General features: G+C 42.5%; 1 protein-coding gene across 2 annotated transcripts in view; it reads left to right on the forward strand.

Moving 5' to 3' along the window:
- CFAP47 (cilia and flagella associated protein 47) overlaps window positions 1–13,635 on the forward strand; it is a 1,062,207-nt gene that overhangs the window by 324,095 nt on the left and 724,477 nt on the right. For both annotated transcript variants that reach the window (XM_033947561.1, XM_033947559.1), the window contains exon 27: window positions 11,057–11,157. In XM_033947561.1, coding sequence (XP_033803452.1) covers window positions 11,057–11,157 — 101 coding nt within the window. The remainder of the gene's footprint in view (window positions 1–11,056; window positions 11,158–13,635) is intronic.

Below are 13,635 nucleotides of genomic sequence, written 5' to 3' on the forward strand. Positions count from 1 at the left end.
GGGAGATGGGACACAGAGTCAGCAGCCACCTCAGTGTTGGTGCCGTCGTAACTTCAGACGCGCAGAGAGCCCTAAACCACCAGAAGTTAGAGGTTTTTAATTAAATACAGATAAAATTGAGTGAGAATGAAATGCCAAATTATTCCATCTTGTAGGTCTCTGTAGAGTCAGGTTTAAAAAAAAAAATTATTTTTAAACATCCACATTTATACGTTATCTAATTCAGCTATATTGGACAGATACCTGTTGAAAAACTCTTCAAAGATGAAATGCTCAAGAGGAAGGTTAACTGATGAAAAACACCACGCCGCGCCGCACCGCATAGAAGTTCAGTCTAACGTTTTTAGTTTGTCCAGCAGATTGTTGACTGAAGTGAAACTTTCAGTGCTTAACAAAGGTTTATCTTCTGTTCCTATGAGTTGGTACGATCCTTTGGAAACAAATTTATATGTATAAATTCTTGAGGAAGTGTTAAGACGTTTGTTATAAGATAAAACTCGGGGATATGATTGTGATGGTTTTAAAAGGGGTAAATTCACTGGACTGACAGATCTTCCTCTTGAGTATTTCATCTTTGCTTCATGTTGTTTTCTAAATGGAATGGTGGGGGAAAGTCCAAGGTTTTAGTTTTTTTATTTTTGCCAACAGAGTGCATGATGGCCATTAATGCAAAATATAAATAAATAAATTTTTAGGCCCTTTTACAAACCTGTGGTAGCACTTCCTGCGTGGCAAATGTGACACAGCCCTTTCATTTTCTGAGGGTTACGTCGCATTTGCCATACCGAGACTTGCTTTCTAAAAGGGGCCTCCCGTCGGCAGGAGGGATTGGGCACCTAAGATTCTGGTTGGCCCATGTCCCAAGGCCCCGCCCATAGGAGGGGCCTTAGGCGCCTGGCCCAATCAGGCCTTAAGCCCCTCCCTGGTGCATCCCATAATGCACTGTAAGGGGCAGGCCTGCCTCATTTCAACGGAAGCAGGCCTGCCAGCTGGTGAGAAGACCCAGCTGGCCAGCCATCTTTAAAGGTTAGCCGGGGGGGGGGGGGGGTTCGTCACGATATCAACGAGGGGTTTCCAGCAGTAGGGATTAGACATCCTCCTGCCGGCGGTCTTCAGGGAAGGTGGGGGGTGTTCCAGTAGGAGGGATTGGGCATCCCTCCTGCCGCATTCATTTGGGGGGGATGACTGGTGGCTGCAGCTGCGGCTTCTAAACTTATCGAAGCAGTGAGATCCCTGGCTGCGATAAGCTTAGTGGCCACATCTACTTACAATGTAGGCCAGCATTTTGCAGCAGAATTATGGGTTCATGTCTCTTTGGGTTTACTGGGCACATCCCATGCTGCCTTCTTGCAATAAATGGCTGCCTTAATAAAAGAAAGAGTTTATGGTGGTGAGTCAAGGCCTTTCTGCATGGCATGTTAGCTTCCATATCTTGTGACATACTGTTTCTCTGTAGAAACTAAAAAACCCCAAAACCAAACCAACTGTAAGGCGGCAAAACGAACTAGAAACTTCCGTGTGGGTGAAGAAAATAGTGTGCCAATTTTCTGCCTTGAGTGGCACTAATGACTTGGGTAGAATTCTGATGGGTAGATATAATGGAGGGGGAACCATTTTTGAAGCTTTATTTCCTCTTGTTTCTACCTTTGCTGGCTTGTTTTGATGTTTAAAGCTGTCAAGAGCTGTCAGGACATGAAAACATTGAACTGTTGAATGTTCTAAGTAAGTGAAAGGTAAGTTGTCAGCTGAGGAGCTCGGAGAACTGTTCATCGATGAAGGAAATCGGTAGCCATGGAAAATGGTTTTTAGTGGCTTTCAAGACTGCATTTAATTGCGTTTTGTACCTTTTTATGAGGGAAACAGACCAAAAGGGCCTTTCCCCACGTATTTCAGGCTATGTTTAAAAGAAAATCCCAACAGACGGTTGAATCTCCGTTTGCTAAATTTCCCAAAAACTACTGCGGCAGTGCCTATTGACATATTTAAACGGTTTCTAATCAAAAATTTTAAAATTTCTTCAGATCTTATTCCACCGATAAATAAGATATACTATTTACCTGTAAAATAGAATCCCTAGAAATTGCAAGAAAAAAAACAAATTGACTGGAACAATCTACTGATGATGTTACTGAAAGGGCAATTTTGCTTGCATCATTCATTTTTGAACAGGACATGAACGAAGGAAAATGTTTCTATCCTTCTATCCTGTTAAAATGGGAGTGACTTTTTTGTTAGCTTGTCTGTAACATAGTAGATGACGGCAGATAAGGACCCGAATGGTCCATCCATTCTGCCCTTCCTGATTCAATTTAAATTTTTTTTTAATTTTTTCTTCTTAGCTATTTCTGGGCAAGAATCCGAAGCTCCATCCAGTACTGTGCTTGGGTTCCAACTGCCAAAATCTCCGTCAAAACCTACTCCAGCCCATCTACACCCTCCCAGCCATTGAAGCCCTCCCCAGCCCATCCTTCACAAAACGACCATTTATAGACACAGACCATGCAAGTCTGCCCAGAACTGGCCTAAGTTCAATATTTAATATTATTTTCTGATTCTAAATCTTCTGTGTTCATCCCACGCTTCTTTGAACTCAGTCACAGTTTTACTCTCCACCACCTCTCTCGGGAGTGCATTCCAGGCATCAACCACCCTCTCCGTAAAGTAGAATTTCCTAACATTGCCCCTGAATCTACCACCCCTCAACCTCAAATTATGTCCTCTGGTTTTACCATTTTCCTTTCTCTGGAAAAGATTTTGTTCTACGTTAATACCCTTCAAGTATTTGAACGTCTGAATCATATCTTCCCTGTCTCTCCTTTCCTCTAGGGCACAGTTCTTCAACCGCCAGTCCGCGGACCGGTGGTGGTCCGCAAAATTTCTGCCGGACCGCACAGGGCCGGCGAGATCAAATCGGCAGTTAAATTTCCTGCCGACTGTGGTTCCTCCCGACTGCGGTTCTGCTGACTAATGTTGCTCCCAGCCTCAGGCGATCAAGATAGGCTGCCAACGTCGGGGCCTTCCCTCTCTGAGTCTCGCCTGTTCGGAAACAGGAAGTTGAAACAAAATAGGCGGGACTCAGAGAGTGAAGGTCCCGACGTCGGCAGCATGTCTTGATCGCCACCCCTGCAGAGTTGCTGAAGAGGGCCGCGGGGAAGTCGCGAGTAGAATGGAGAGAGCTGCAGATAGAGGTGCAGGTGGAGGGAGATGGTCAGCATGTGCGAACAAGATCCTGGGGAGCCTTCTCAGTGGCTGTCTCCCCTCCCACCAGCTCTCCAAATTGCCAGGGCAGTGATTTACCGGCAACTTCCTGCAGGCAAGTACCGAGAGCTGCTGGAAGGGGAGGAAGCCACTGTAGGAGGCTGGGAAGGTGCTGGAAAAGGGAGAGCTGTTACTGGACTTGAAGGGAGTTAGAAGGAGAGATGCTGCTGGGAGGGGAGGAGGGAAAGGGATGGGAAGAGAGTTAATGTTGGATAGAGGGAGGAGGGAAGGGAGAAGAAAGAGAGATGCTGCTGGGAGTGGAGGAGGGAAAGGGATGGGAAGAGAGTTACTGTTGGATAGAGGGAGGAGGGAAGGGAGAAGAAGGAGAGATGCTGCTGGGAGGGGAGGAGGGAAAGGGATGGGAAGAGAGTTAATGTTGGATAGAGGGAGGAGGGAAAGGAGAAGGAAAAAAAGGAAGGAGGGTAGGGAGAAAGAAAAAAGGAAGGAAATAGCTGGCAGGGAGATTACAGGAGGGGAAGGGGGTCAGGGTGGAATGGAGAGATCAGATGAGAGAAAGGGGAGAAAGAGGAATGAGAAAATAGAGAGACATTGATGCTGGAAAGGGGGTCAGCAGAGAAATAAGAGAGGGATAAAGATGCTAGATCTGGTGTAAGAGAGATAAAAATGAAGATGGCAGTGAAGCTGGAATGAATGATGTAAAAAGAAGAGAGGAGGATGGACAAGGAAGAGGGGCATAGAAAGAAGTCAGATATATATGGAAGGGGGAGAGGGCAGACATTGGATGGAATGGGCAGATGCTGGAAGGAAAAGAGTGAAAAGGAGATGAAAGCAGAAACCAGAGACAACAAAAGGTAGAAAAAAATAATTTTATTTCTATTTTGTCATTAGAATATATCCTGCTAGAGACATAACTGGGGACTGCAGTATTCTGTTAGCATGATATTTCTATGTAGCATTCTATAATAACTTGGCTTGTTCAGTTTTCTTGATAGTAGAGGGAATTTATGTGAAGGGGAGGGGAGACAGGGGTTTTGTTGGTCCGTGCTCTGTATATTTGTATTTATAAAATCACAATTGTTCAGAATATTATTTCTTTTTATACTTTAATAAAATACGTTCAATATAAAATCATAATTGCGGCTTGTGCAGATGGGATCAGATGGTTTGCAGGGACCGAGCTCGCGGAGATGGGGCGTAAACGGGGTTTTTACATTTTAGTCCTATTAGTTTGCCGGTCCACAAAATAATTCTTTTATTTCTGCCGGTCCACGGGTGTAAAAAGGTTGAAGAACACTGCTCTAGGATATACATATTCAGGGCTTCCAGTCTCTCCTCATACTGGTCCATTATGCGGGAGCTAAATATGTTTTTTATGCCCCAGAACAATTGAAGGACTTCTTTGATGTTAAGAAAATCATAAGAGAATAATTCTAGGATAGAAAAAGAAAAAATGCAAGAGGGGAAAACACTCTAAGCCTTTTGCTTAAGTTTTGAATGTAATTAAGCTTCTTATTATTTTCCTTTGTCGACACCCACCCAATTTTGTGGTCTAAGGAAGGATAATAATTATTTCTTTCTTTTTACGATATGATTTCATGTAATATTGTTGCTCCCTGAGTTCCTGTAACAAGAATTTATCTTGTGAGTTATGTAACATAGTAACATAGTAGATGACGGCAGATAAAGACCCAAATGGTCCATCTAGTCTGCCCAACCAATTTAATTTTTTTAAATTTGTTCTTCTTAGCTATTTCTGTACTGTGCTTAGGTTCCAGCTACTGAAGTTTCTGCCAAAGTTCACTCCAGCCCATCTACACCATCTCCCTTAGTATCCTGGGATGGATCCCGTCCTGTCCCATCGCTTTGTCCACCTTCAGTTTTTCAAGTTGCTCATAAACACTTTCCTCTGTGAACGGCGCAGAATCTGCTCCATTTTCTCGTGTAACTTTGCCAGACAATATCGGTCCTTCTCCAGGATTTTCTTTTATGAACACAATAAATGTGAAATGTGAAATGCAATAAATTAAAAAAAAATTTTTAAAAAGAAAGATTTTGCTTGTCCGAACTACGGTCTCTTCAGTAACATCATATGGATGCGAAAGTGGGAAAATTAAGAACAAAACTGATGCTGGCAAAGAATAATGTTTATACCACGAACTGCCCGAAGAATCAATCATTCAGTATTGTAAGAGATCAAACCTAAGCGAAATGACAAAACCTAGCCAAAAATGTACCGCCAGCTCAAAAGCACATTAAGACCCTAGCGTGCCTTTGTAAAAGGAGCCCTTTGACTTTCATACTCCGAAGACATCACCCTTGACAAAATTAACAGCCTGACTGAAGACCGAACAGAGCTCCAGCCAACAACGGACGAGCTCTTTGAAAATGGTTCATTTTTCCTGCTGATGTTGAGATCGATTGGCTTGCTAGTCCTGCTCCTTCATCCAGTCCAAGCGTTGCTGTTATCAGCAGAGCAACTTAGAATATTGAGAGATGTTTCGATGTCCTGAAACTGATCTTGTATTATATGCTAGAAAGCGAAAAGCCATATGAAGGGGTTTCCTTGGGTTTGTCAAGATGCCTCTCAGCGACTTCCTTCAAATATAGATATGATTATCTTTTTTTTTCCACCAAAGATGGTGAACAGGGCAGAATTAATTCATCGAGGGCCCCTAGGCACAAGTACACTGGGCCCCCTGCCCCGCCCCACCCCACCATGCACCCAGGCGGAAACAGGAAGCTGCGTCAGAGGGAAGCTTTGGGCAAGCAGCAAAATTACACTTCCCGTTGCCTTTCTTACCCGCGTTGCTTGCTTGTCTTACTTTCCGTCGATGGGGGGGCTGCGTTGCCAATCGGGGGGGGGGGGGCCGTGTTGCCGATCGATGCTGGAGGGACCCATCGCCGTTTGGAAAAAACAATGTTGATGCTCTTCTTCATCGGGCCCCCCTGACCATTTCGGGCCCTAGGCACGTGCCTACTGGGCCTATTGGTTAATCCTGCCCTGATGGTGAGCATGTTTTCCGGAAAAGTCTTCAGCGTCCCACACTGGCATAAATTCTCCCCTTACTTGCTATATAACTCATGAAAGCCCCAAAGAAGCACCTCTCCCTTTTAATAAAAACACTGAAACACTTCTCATGGGGGAACAGGGCAAATCCATACCACAATTTTTCTTGTCTTGCGATTCAGTGCGTGTAGGAATTTCCAGCTAATATCAACGACATTATTTGTAGGTCTTTAAAATTATGCCAAGCACGCATTACGCTCATTGCAGAAAATGGCAGACGGAGCTATAAGATGAGAAAAATTGATGAAAAAAAGGCCGAGTCTATGGAAGAGTGAATCTGTCTTCTGGAATAAAATAGATTACAAAGCTCAGTTTCAGTCTAACAACAACGAGCTTCCTGCTTTTATATGAGGTTGTTTAGTCATCACAGTTGGAGTTGAGCTTTTGGGCTGCCAGCAGGTTGCAAATGTTGATTCAGATAATATAGTTAATGGCTATTGCCTGCTCTCTGTAAGTTCTCAGGAAGTGTGCATTGGGGAAATAACTATGCAAACAGCAGAACGACTAATGGGTCCTAGCTAACAAATCCATTTTTGACTCCGCTTTATTGGTCATTACAAAGCTTATAGCCTTAAGCGAGTTAGCTACCCCATTCAATAATTTCATATTTAGAGGGTTGGGAGAAGAGTGCTTGTCTCTTCCAGATATAAACAGAGATGTTTTGGAAATGCTCCACTGCCAAAGCAAAACCCACCAGCCAGTTTGGTTAGTTTACTCGGTTGTCTTGCAAGCGTTTTATTTACCCAGGAGGATGGAAGTTGATAGCACAGATTTAAATAATCAACTCAACTGCCTTCTAGCATTCTCTGCCAGGTGGCTGTGACACTTAATGTTTGCAAAATGAAACGCTGATCGTTTTTCAATTTAGATACTCGTGTTGAAAATTGTGGTTGGAGTTTAATTCACAGGACCCGAGCAAGCCTGATTGTATTGCTTGTCGTATCTCTCCATCTAGGAAGAGACTCTTCAAATAAACAGCTCACAGTATGCTATAGTTTAAAGAGCCTGACTTTCGACGACTAGATTTTAAGAAGAATTATTTTAAGGCTTGACAGTCCTAGAATACTCAGCCCCCAGCCCAATGCAAAACTATGAATCTTCCGTCCACACAATGTGCTGCAGCAGTGAAAAGGGCGAACAAAAAGCTAGGAATGATAAAGAAGGGGATCACGAACAGATTGGAGAAGGATATCATGCCGCTGTATCGGGCCATGGTGCGCCCTCACCTGGAGTACTGCGTACAGCACTGGTCGCCGTACATGAAGAAGGACACGGTACTACTCGAAAGGGTCCAGAGAAGAGCGACTGAGATGGTTAAGGGGCTGGAGGAGTTGCCGTACAGTGAAAGATTAGAGAAACTGGGCCTTTTCTCCCTCAAACAGAGGAGATTGAGAGGGGACATGATTGAAACATTCAAGGTACTGAAGGGAATAGACTTAGTACATAAGGACAGGTTGTTCACCCTCTCCAAGGTAGGGAGAATAAGAGGGCATAGATTCCGTACGAACGTAAGGAAGTTCTTCTTCACCCAGAGAGTGGTAGAAAGCTGGAACGCCCTTCCGGAGTCTGTTATAGGGGAAAACACCCTCCAGGGATTCAAGACCAAGTTAGACAAGTTCCTACTGAACCAGAGCATACGCATGTAGGGCTAGTCTTAGTTAGGGCGCTGGTCTTTGACCTACAGGCCACCGCATGAGCGGACTGCTGGGCATGATGGACCACTGGTCTGACCCAGCAGCGGCAATTCTTATGTTCTTATGTACCATAGTGCAAACAAACAATTTCAATATACATAAGTTTACACGAAATAGACATTAATGTACAACCATTTCCCCCACCCCCCCCATCAAATAATCAGAAAAAGTACATACCTACAGGAAACCTCCATATGTTCCCCGACTGGATTCAGCCCTCAAGGAGGGACTTTGGGGACCTCTGGGATATTGGGCTAGATACAGACATGGGCAACTCCAGTCCTAAAGGGCCGGAATCCAATCGGGTTTTCAGGATTTCCCCAATGAATATGCATGAGACCTATTTGCATGCACTGCTTTCAATGCATATTCATTGGGGAAATCCTGAAAACCCGACTGGATTCGGCCCTCAAGGAGGGGCTTTGGGGACCCCTGATATAACAATTTAAGCACATCCACTTACAATTTTATATATAACCACTCAGCGATTATACAATAAAACATAGCGACATTTATTTGCCCAGTAAACTTACCCTTTTCATATTAATAATATCTTCCCACCCTTCCTCCCACCCCAAGTGTAATACTCTAGGGTCAAATTAGGACAGAGAAATTCCCCCCCCCACTCTATTTTGGAGATAACTTCCAGAGGGGTAGCTTTGTTAATTTAGGGCTCCTTTTACTAAGGTACGCTAGCGTTTTTAGCTCGATGCTGGCGTTAGCGTCTAGCGCGGGCGTGAAAACTGCTAGCACAGCTTAGTAAAAGGAGCCCGTAGAGTAGCAAAAAGAAGAGAGGTTGTTGCCACCTTATAGACAAACCACTTTACTGCAGCATGCGCAAGAGTCCGTTTGATTAAGGGCTCCTTTTACTAAGGTGCGTTAGCGTTTTTAGTGCACGCACAAAATTACCGCGTGGTACGCTTCTAGAATAATGCCGGCTCAATGCTGGCATTGAGGTCTAGCGTGCATGGCAATTTAGCGCACGTTAAGGCCCTAACGCACAAAGCTATAGATGGTTGCAACTGAAGCAAGCCATTCAGGCAGGGTTCCCTGAATGGAAATGTATATTATGAAGTGATTTATTGTACACTTGTTTGAAAATGTATAATGTATAAAGAAATAAAAAAAAAAAAAAAGAATTTGAATATTCAATATAGTTTGGAATTTTTATGCTTTCAGATGGACTTCTTGGGTCACCAAGCCGCACAGTGGTACAAATTGATAAGCGGATATGTAAATAAAAAAACCTAAAAATGGACTTAGGGACATTTGGAGCGTTGAGATCAAACATCAAATTGATGTATCTCAATGGCACGAATTTGGTCTTGGAGGATGAGAAGTACGACAAACTTGGTTCTTTTTATTACATAGAGCTTTTTGGACCCCAGTTAGATTACAGAAGTTAGATAGCTCTAAGTCTAATAGATGCTGGCATTGAAATCTTGAAGCAGGGACGTTAGATCATTTATTATTTTATTGTCCCTGTAATATGATCTTTTGGAAATCAGTTTGGTCCCAAATTAATGGTCTATTAGAAAACCACCTAGCATTATCGTCCGATAATGTCCGATAATGTCGGATCTCTAGGAGGGAAAGGTCATCAGAGAGTGATTAAATAGGGGGGGTGGGTCAGCGGTGTGGGCAGACTCGATGGGCCTCGGCCTTTTTCTGCCGTCACTTTCTATGTTTCTATGTTTCTATGATACAATTTTATTTGGTATATTAATGAGATCAAAGAGCCAAATATCATCAAACAACAATAAGCTTTTATTGGAGTCGCCATACAACAGATCACAACTAATTGGAAAAACTGGAACAGACTAAATTATAATTTCTGGTAACATAGTAACATAGTAGATGACGGCAGATAAAGACCCGAATGGGCCATCCAGTCTGCCCAACCTGATTCAATTTAAATTTTTTTTTTTTTCTTCTTCTTAGCTATTTCTGGGCAAGAATCCAAAGCTTTACCCGGTACTGTGCTTGGGTTCCATCTGCCGAAATCTCTGTTAAGACTTACTCCAGCCCATCTATACCCTCCCAGCCATTAAAGCCCACCCCTGCCCATCCTCCACCAAACGGCCATACACAGACACAGACCGTGCAAGTCTGCCCAGTACTGGCCTTAGTTCAATATTTAATATTATTTTCTGATTCTAGATCCTCTGTGTTCATCCCATGCTTCTTTGAACTCAGTCACCGTTTTACTCTCCACCACCTCTCTCGGGAGCGCATTCCAGGCATCCACTACCCTCTCCGTAAAGTAGAATTTCCTAACATTGCCCCTGAATCTACCACCCCATAATATGACTCATTATATGACTCGTTATGTCATATTTATAAAATGGAGAGAACAATAGCTATACAAAAGGGGAGTTATAATAAATTTAAAGAGATATGGGGGCCATTAACTAAATATTGTAATGAATAGATGCCATTCTTACTCTATAAGTACAATTGTGAATGAAGGGATGGGAGGGTTTTTAAAAAAAATTTATTAAATGTTTAGTTTTTTAAAAAAAGGGAACAAATCTGTATATGATATTTTTGATTGAAATCTAGTTGGAAGGGAGGGGAGGGATAAAATTTTATTCAACGCTATAATTGATACTAATTTGATTTTGATTTTGATTTTATTTCTTATATACCGCTATACCGTGAGGTTCAAAGCGGTTTACAATGAAGATAGATTACAGATACATTAAAATAAATAAAAATGGTACTTTGGATTTCCCTAGCTCAAGTGATGTATTCATTTTCAATTGTTTAATCATTTTTACACTTGTTGAAAGATAAAAAATGAATAAAGAATTAAAAAAAAAAAAAAAAGGCCCTAACGCACCTTAGTAAAAGAAGCCCTTAACCATCAGATAACAATTTCCGAATGTCACTTTCCTTCAGGTAATATTTCAGAAATGACTAGAAAAAGAACCGAGTGAATGCCGGGTCTAGCACAGGATCTTCCTCCGTGTTCTCCTAATAGATTGACACCTATTTTTCTCAAGCCAGGATGGACAGTATATTATAAGGAATATTGTAACGAAGCAGGTCCTAACTTTGCATTTTAACTTGGCAGGTTTATTCTCCAAGTTGCTGCAACTTCTGAGAACTGTCTTCTAACTCTATATCCATACATAGCCTTTTATCAGTCCGAGCAGCAAGTTGTCTTAAAATGTGGTAAGTACTGTATATCCTGTTAATTGCGGTTAAAACCTCACCTTCATTTATTATAGATGTTATTTTTTTAAATTGTGTTAGATTTTTTTTCTCAAGGTTGCACTGATCTAGGTAGATTGTACGATATTGTTAGTTATAGAGATAGTTAATTGTCTGCAATGACTTTGTGCAGATGCCAGGATTGTTTGAGATATGTGATATTTATTCAATTTTTTAGCCCGTCCTCCCAAAAGAGCCCAGAACGGGTTACAAAGAAAATATTGGTGCATTAAAATTATAAGAAAGATAAGTACTTTGAAAATCCCTTACTGTCCCGAAGGCTCACAATCTAACTAAAGTACCTAAGAACAAACACATTAGCAAATAATAGAGAGGTATATAAAGATAGAAGAAAAAAAGTGAGATATGAAGCATCCTAACAAGAATACATTGAACTCTCAATGCCACACTTTTAAAGCAAAATGTACATTCTAAATAATAATATAATGGAAAAAACTAAATTAAATAAAAATATAATTTTAAGAATTAAAATATAGAAATGTAAAAAGAAAGAAAAAACATTAGAAGGAAGGAAAAAAAAGGTAAAGGAAGGAATATGAATTGAATGGAATGAGAAACCGTTAAACAATAAAATACTAAGGAAATTTAAATAAAAACTAAATGAATAGAAAAAAAAAAAGAAAAAGATAAAATATGCACGATGGAATAAAAGTCAGGAAGGACTTAATTTTCATTTCCATCAATCATCAAATGTCATCAACCCTAGTGCTTTAGCCGTTTCAGCCGGGCAACCGCCATCATTGACCTCTTTTCAAAGGGTCCACTTTTCCAAAGCAGTGAGAAACATCTCTCGATTTCCGGACCACTGTCCACCACACTTAACAACGCTCAGATCTCTCCGGTTCCAATTCTCCGCTCCCTGGTCCTCAGCCAGCCCTCACTCTTGATGGCACCATCCCTCATAACAGCACTCCAAGTCGACTGTGGGACATCAGGCGCGGCGAGACTCCAGGCATGATGAAAAGCCGTTCTCCGGACCTCCCATCCTGCTGATGTCGCACTGCCAGTAGGAAATCCAAAGCTGCATCGCTGCAGGGAGCCAGAGTCCATGTTGATTACTTCAGACTTGGCGCATCCGCCTCGACAACCACCTCCACTCGACGACTCAGTCACCCTCTGTTGACCTCGGCAACGCTTCCCCTCCGACTCTCTACCATCAGCTCCACTCGCTATGGATCGGTTGCCTTCACAGCTCAGGATCGCCAAAGTGCAGGAAATAACAGGTGAGAAAGAAGCCAGCCGTCAGGCACAGCTCAGGATCGCCAAAGATGCAGGAATATCAAGTGAAGAACGAGGCCTTTCTGATAGACCGAGAACAACGGTCAAATCAGAACCTTCAGATCAAAGTCCACAAGTGAAGACCCAGCCAGAATAAAAAATCAAAGAAGATTAAAAAATAACACAGATAAAAATAACAATTAAATAAATAAACAAAAACAGCAGGAAAACCAAAAATAAAAAGAAAATAAAAGAGAATAAAGGGAGACAGCACAAATGGTGACTTAATTGGCTGCCATCTTGCCATCCCACCTCTATATAAGCAGACTCTCAGTAACCGTCACCCATGGGGATTAGTAGATGCCAGATAAATGTAATTCCTGGTTGCTTGAGAGTTACTAATAAAAAGAGGCCTAACCCCATACCATAAACTCTGTATTGACTTGATAGTAATATTGAAATACAGTAAATAAAAGCAAATAAAGACAAAAAAAACAGCTTTGTGAATGCAGTGTTCTCTCAGGATTTCCGCAGCTGGCTCACTGCGTCTTTGTCAGGTAGAAACTGACGTTTCAGCCACCATGCTGTGGCTTTCTTCAGGGTATGCTCTGAAGTCTGCAGTGTGACTTTGGAAATAGTAAGTTCACTGATCTGATTGGGACCAGGGCGGTCAGTTGGTCAGGAATTTGAATGGAAAAGTCTCTGGTAGGTTTAAAGATGTTTTCCCCGTGGAGCTGGGTTAGATGTATTGTGAATGCAGTGTTCAGTTTTAGTTAAATGGCAATCAATAAACTCTCTCTTCCTCTCTCTATCAAACCTTCACCACCACTTATAGGTCCAGCATCTCTTCTTCCCTTCCCATTCTCCTTTCTGGTCTTGGTCATTCTCTCCCCTCCCCTCACTTATGGGTCCAGCATCCATCCATCTCTCTTCCCCTGCCTTTCACCCTGCAGGTCCAGCATCCATGTCCCTTCCTCCTCCCCCATACTTTTGGTCCACCTCCCCCCTGGGTCTGTCCTCCCTCCCTCCATGTGGGTCTGGTCTCTGATGGACCCCCTTACCCTGTAATGTTGGTATCTCTTACCTGTGGCTCTCCCAAAGCAGCAGTGACAGCTGGTCAGCAGAGGCAGTGCTGTAAATAGGCTGCTTATGGCCAGCCCCAGCAGGGCTTTTCCTCTGTTGAGTCGGAAGTAACACAGT

Source organism: Geotrypetes seraphini, chromosome 6 (assembly GCF_902459505.1).
Source record: "Geotrypetes seraphini chromosome 6, aGeoSer1.1, whole genome shotgun sequence".
In the NCBI taxonomy this organism is placed as follows: Eukaryota; Metazoa; Chordata; class Amphibia; order Gymnophiona; family Dermophiidae; genus Geotrypetes; species Geotrypetes seraphini.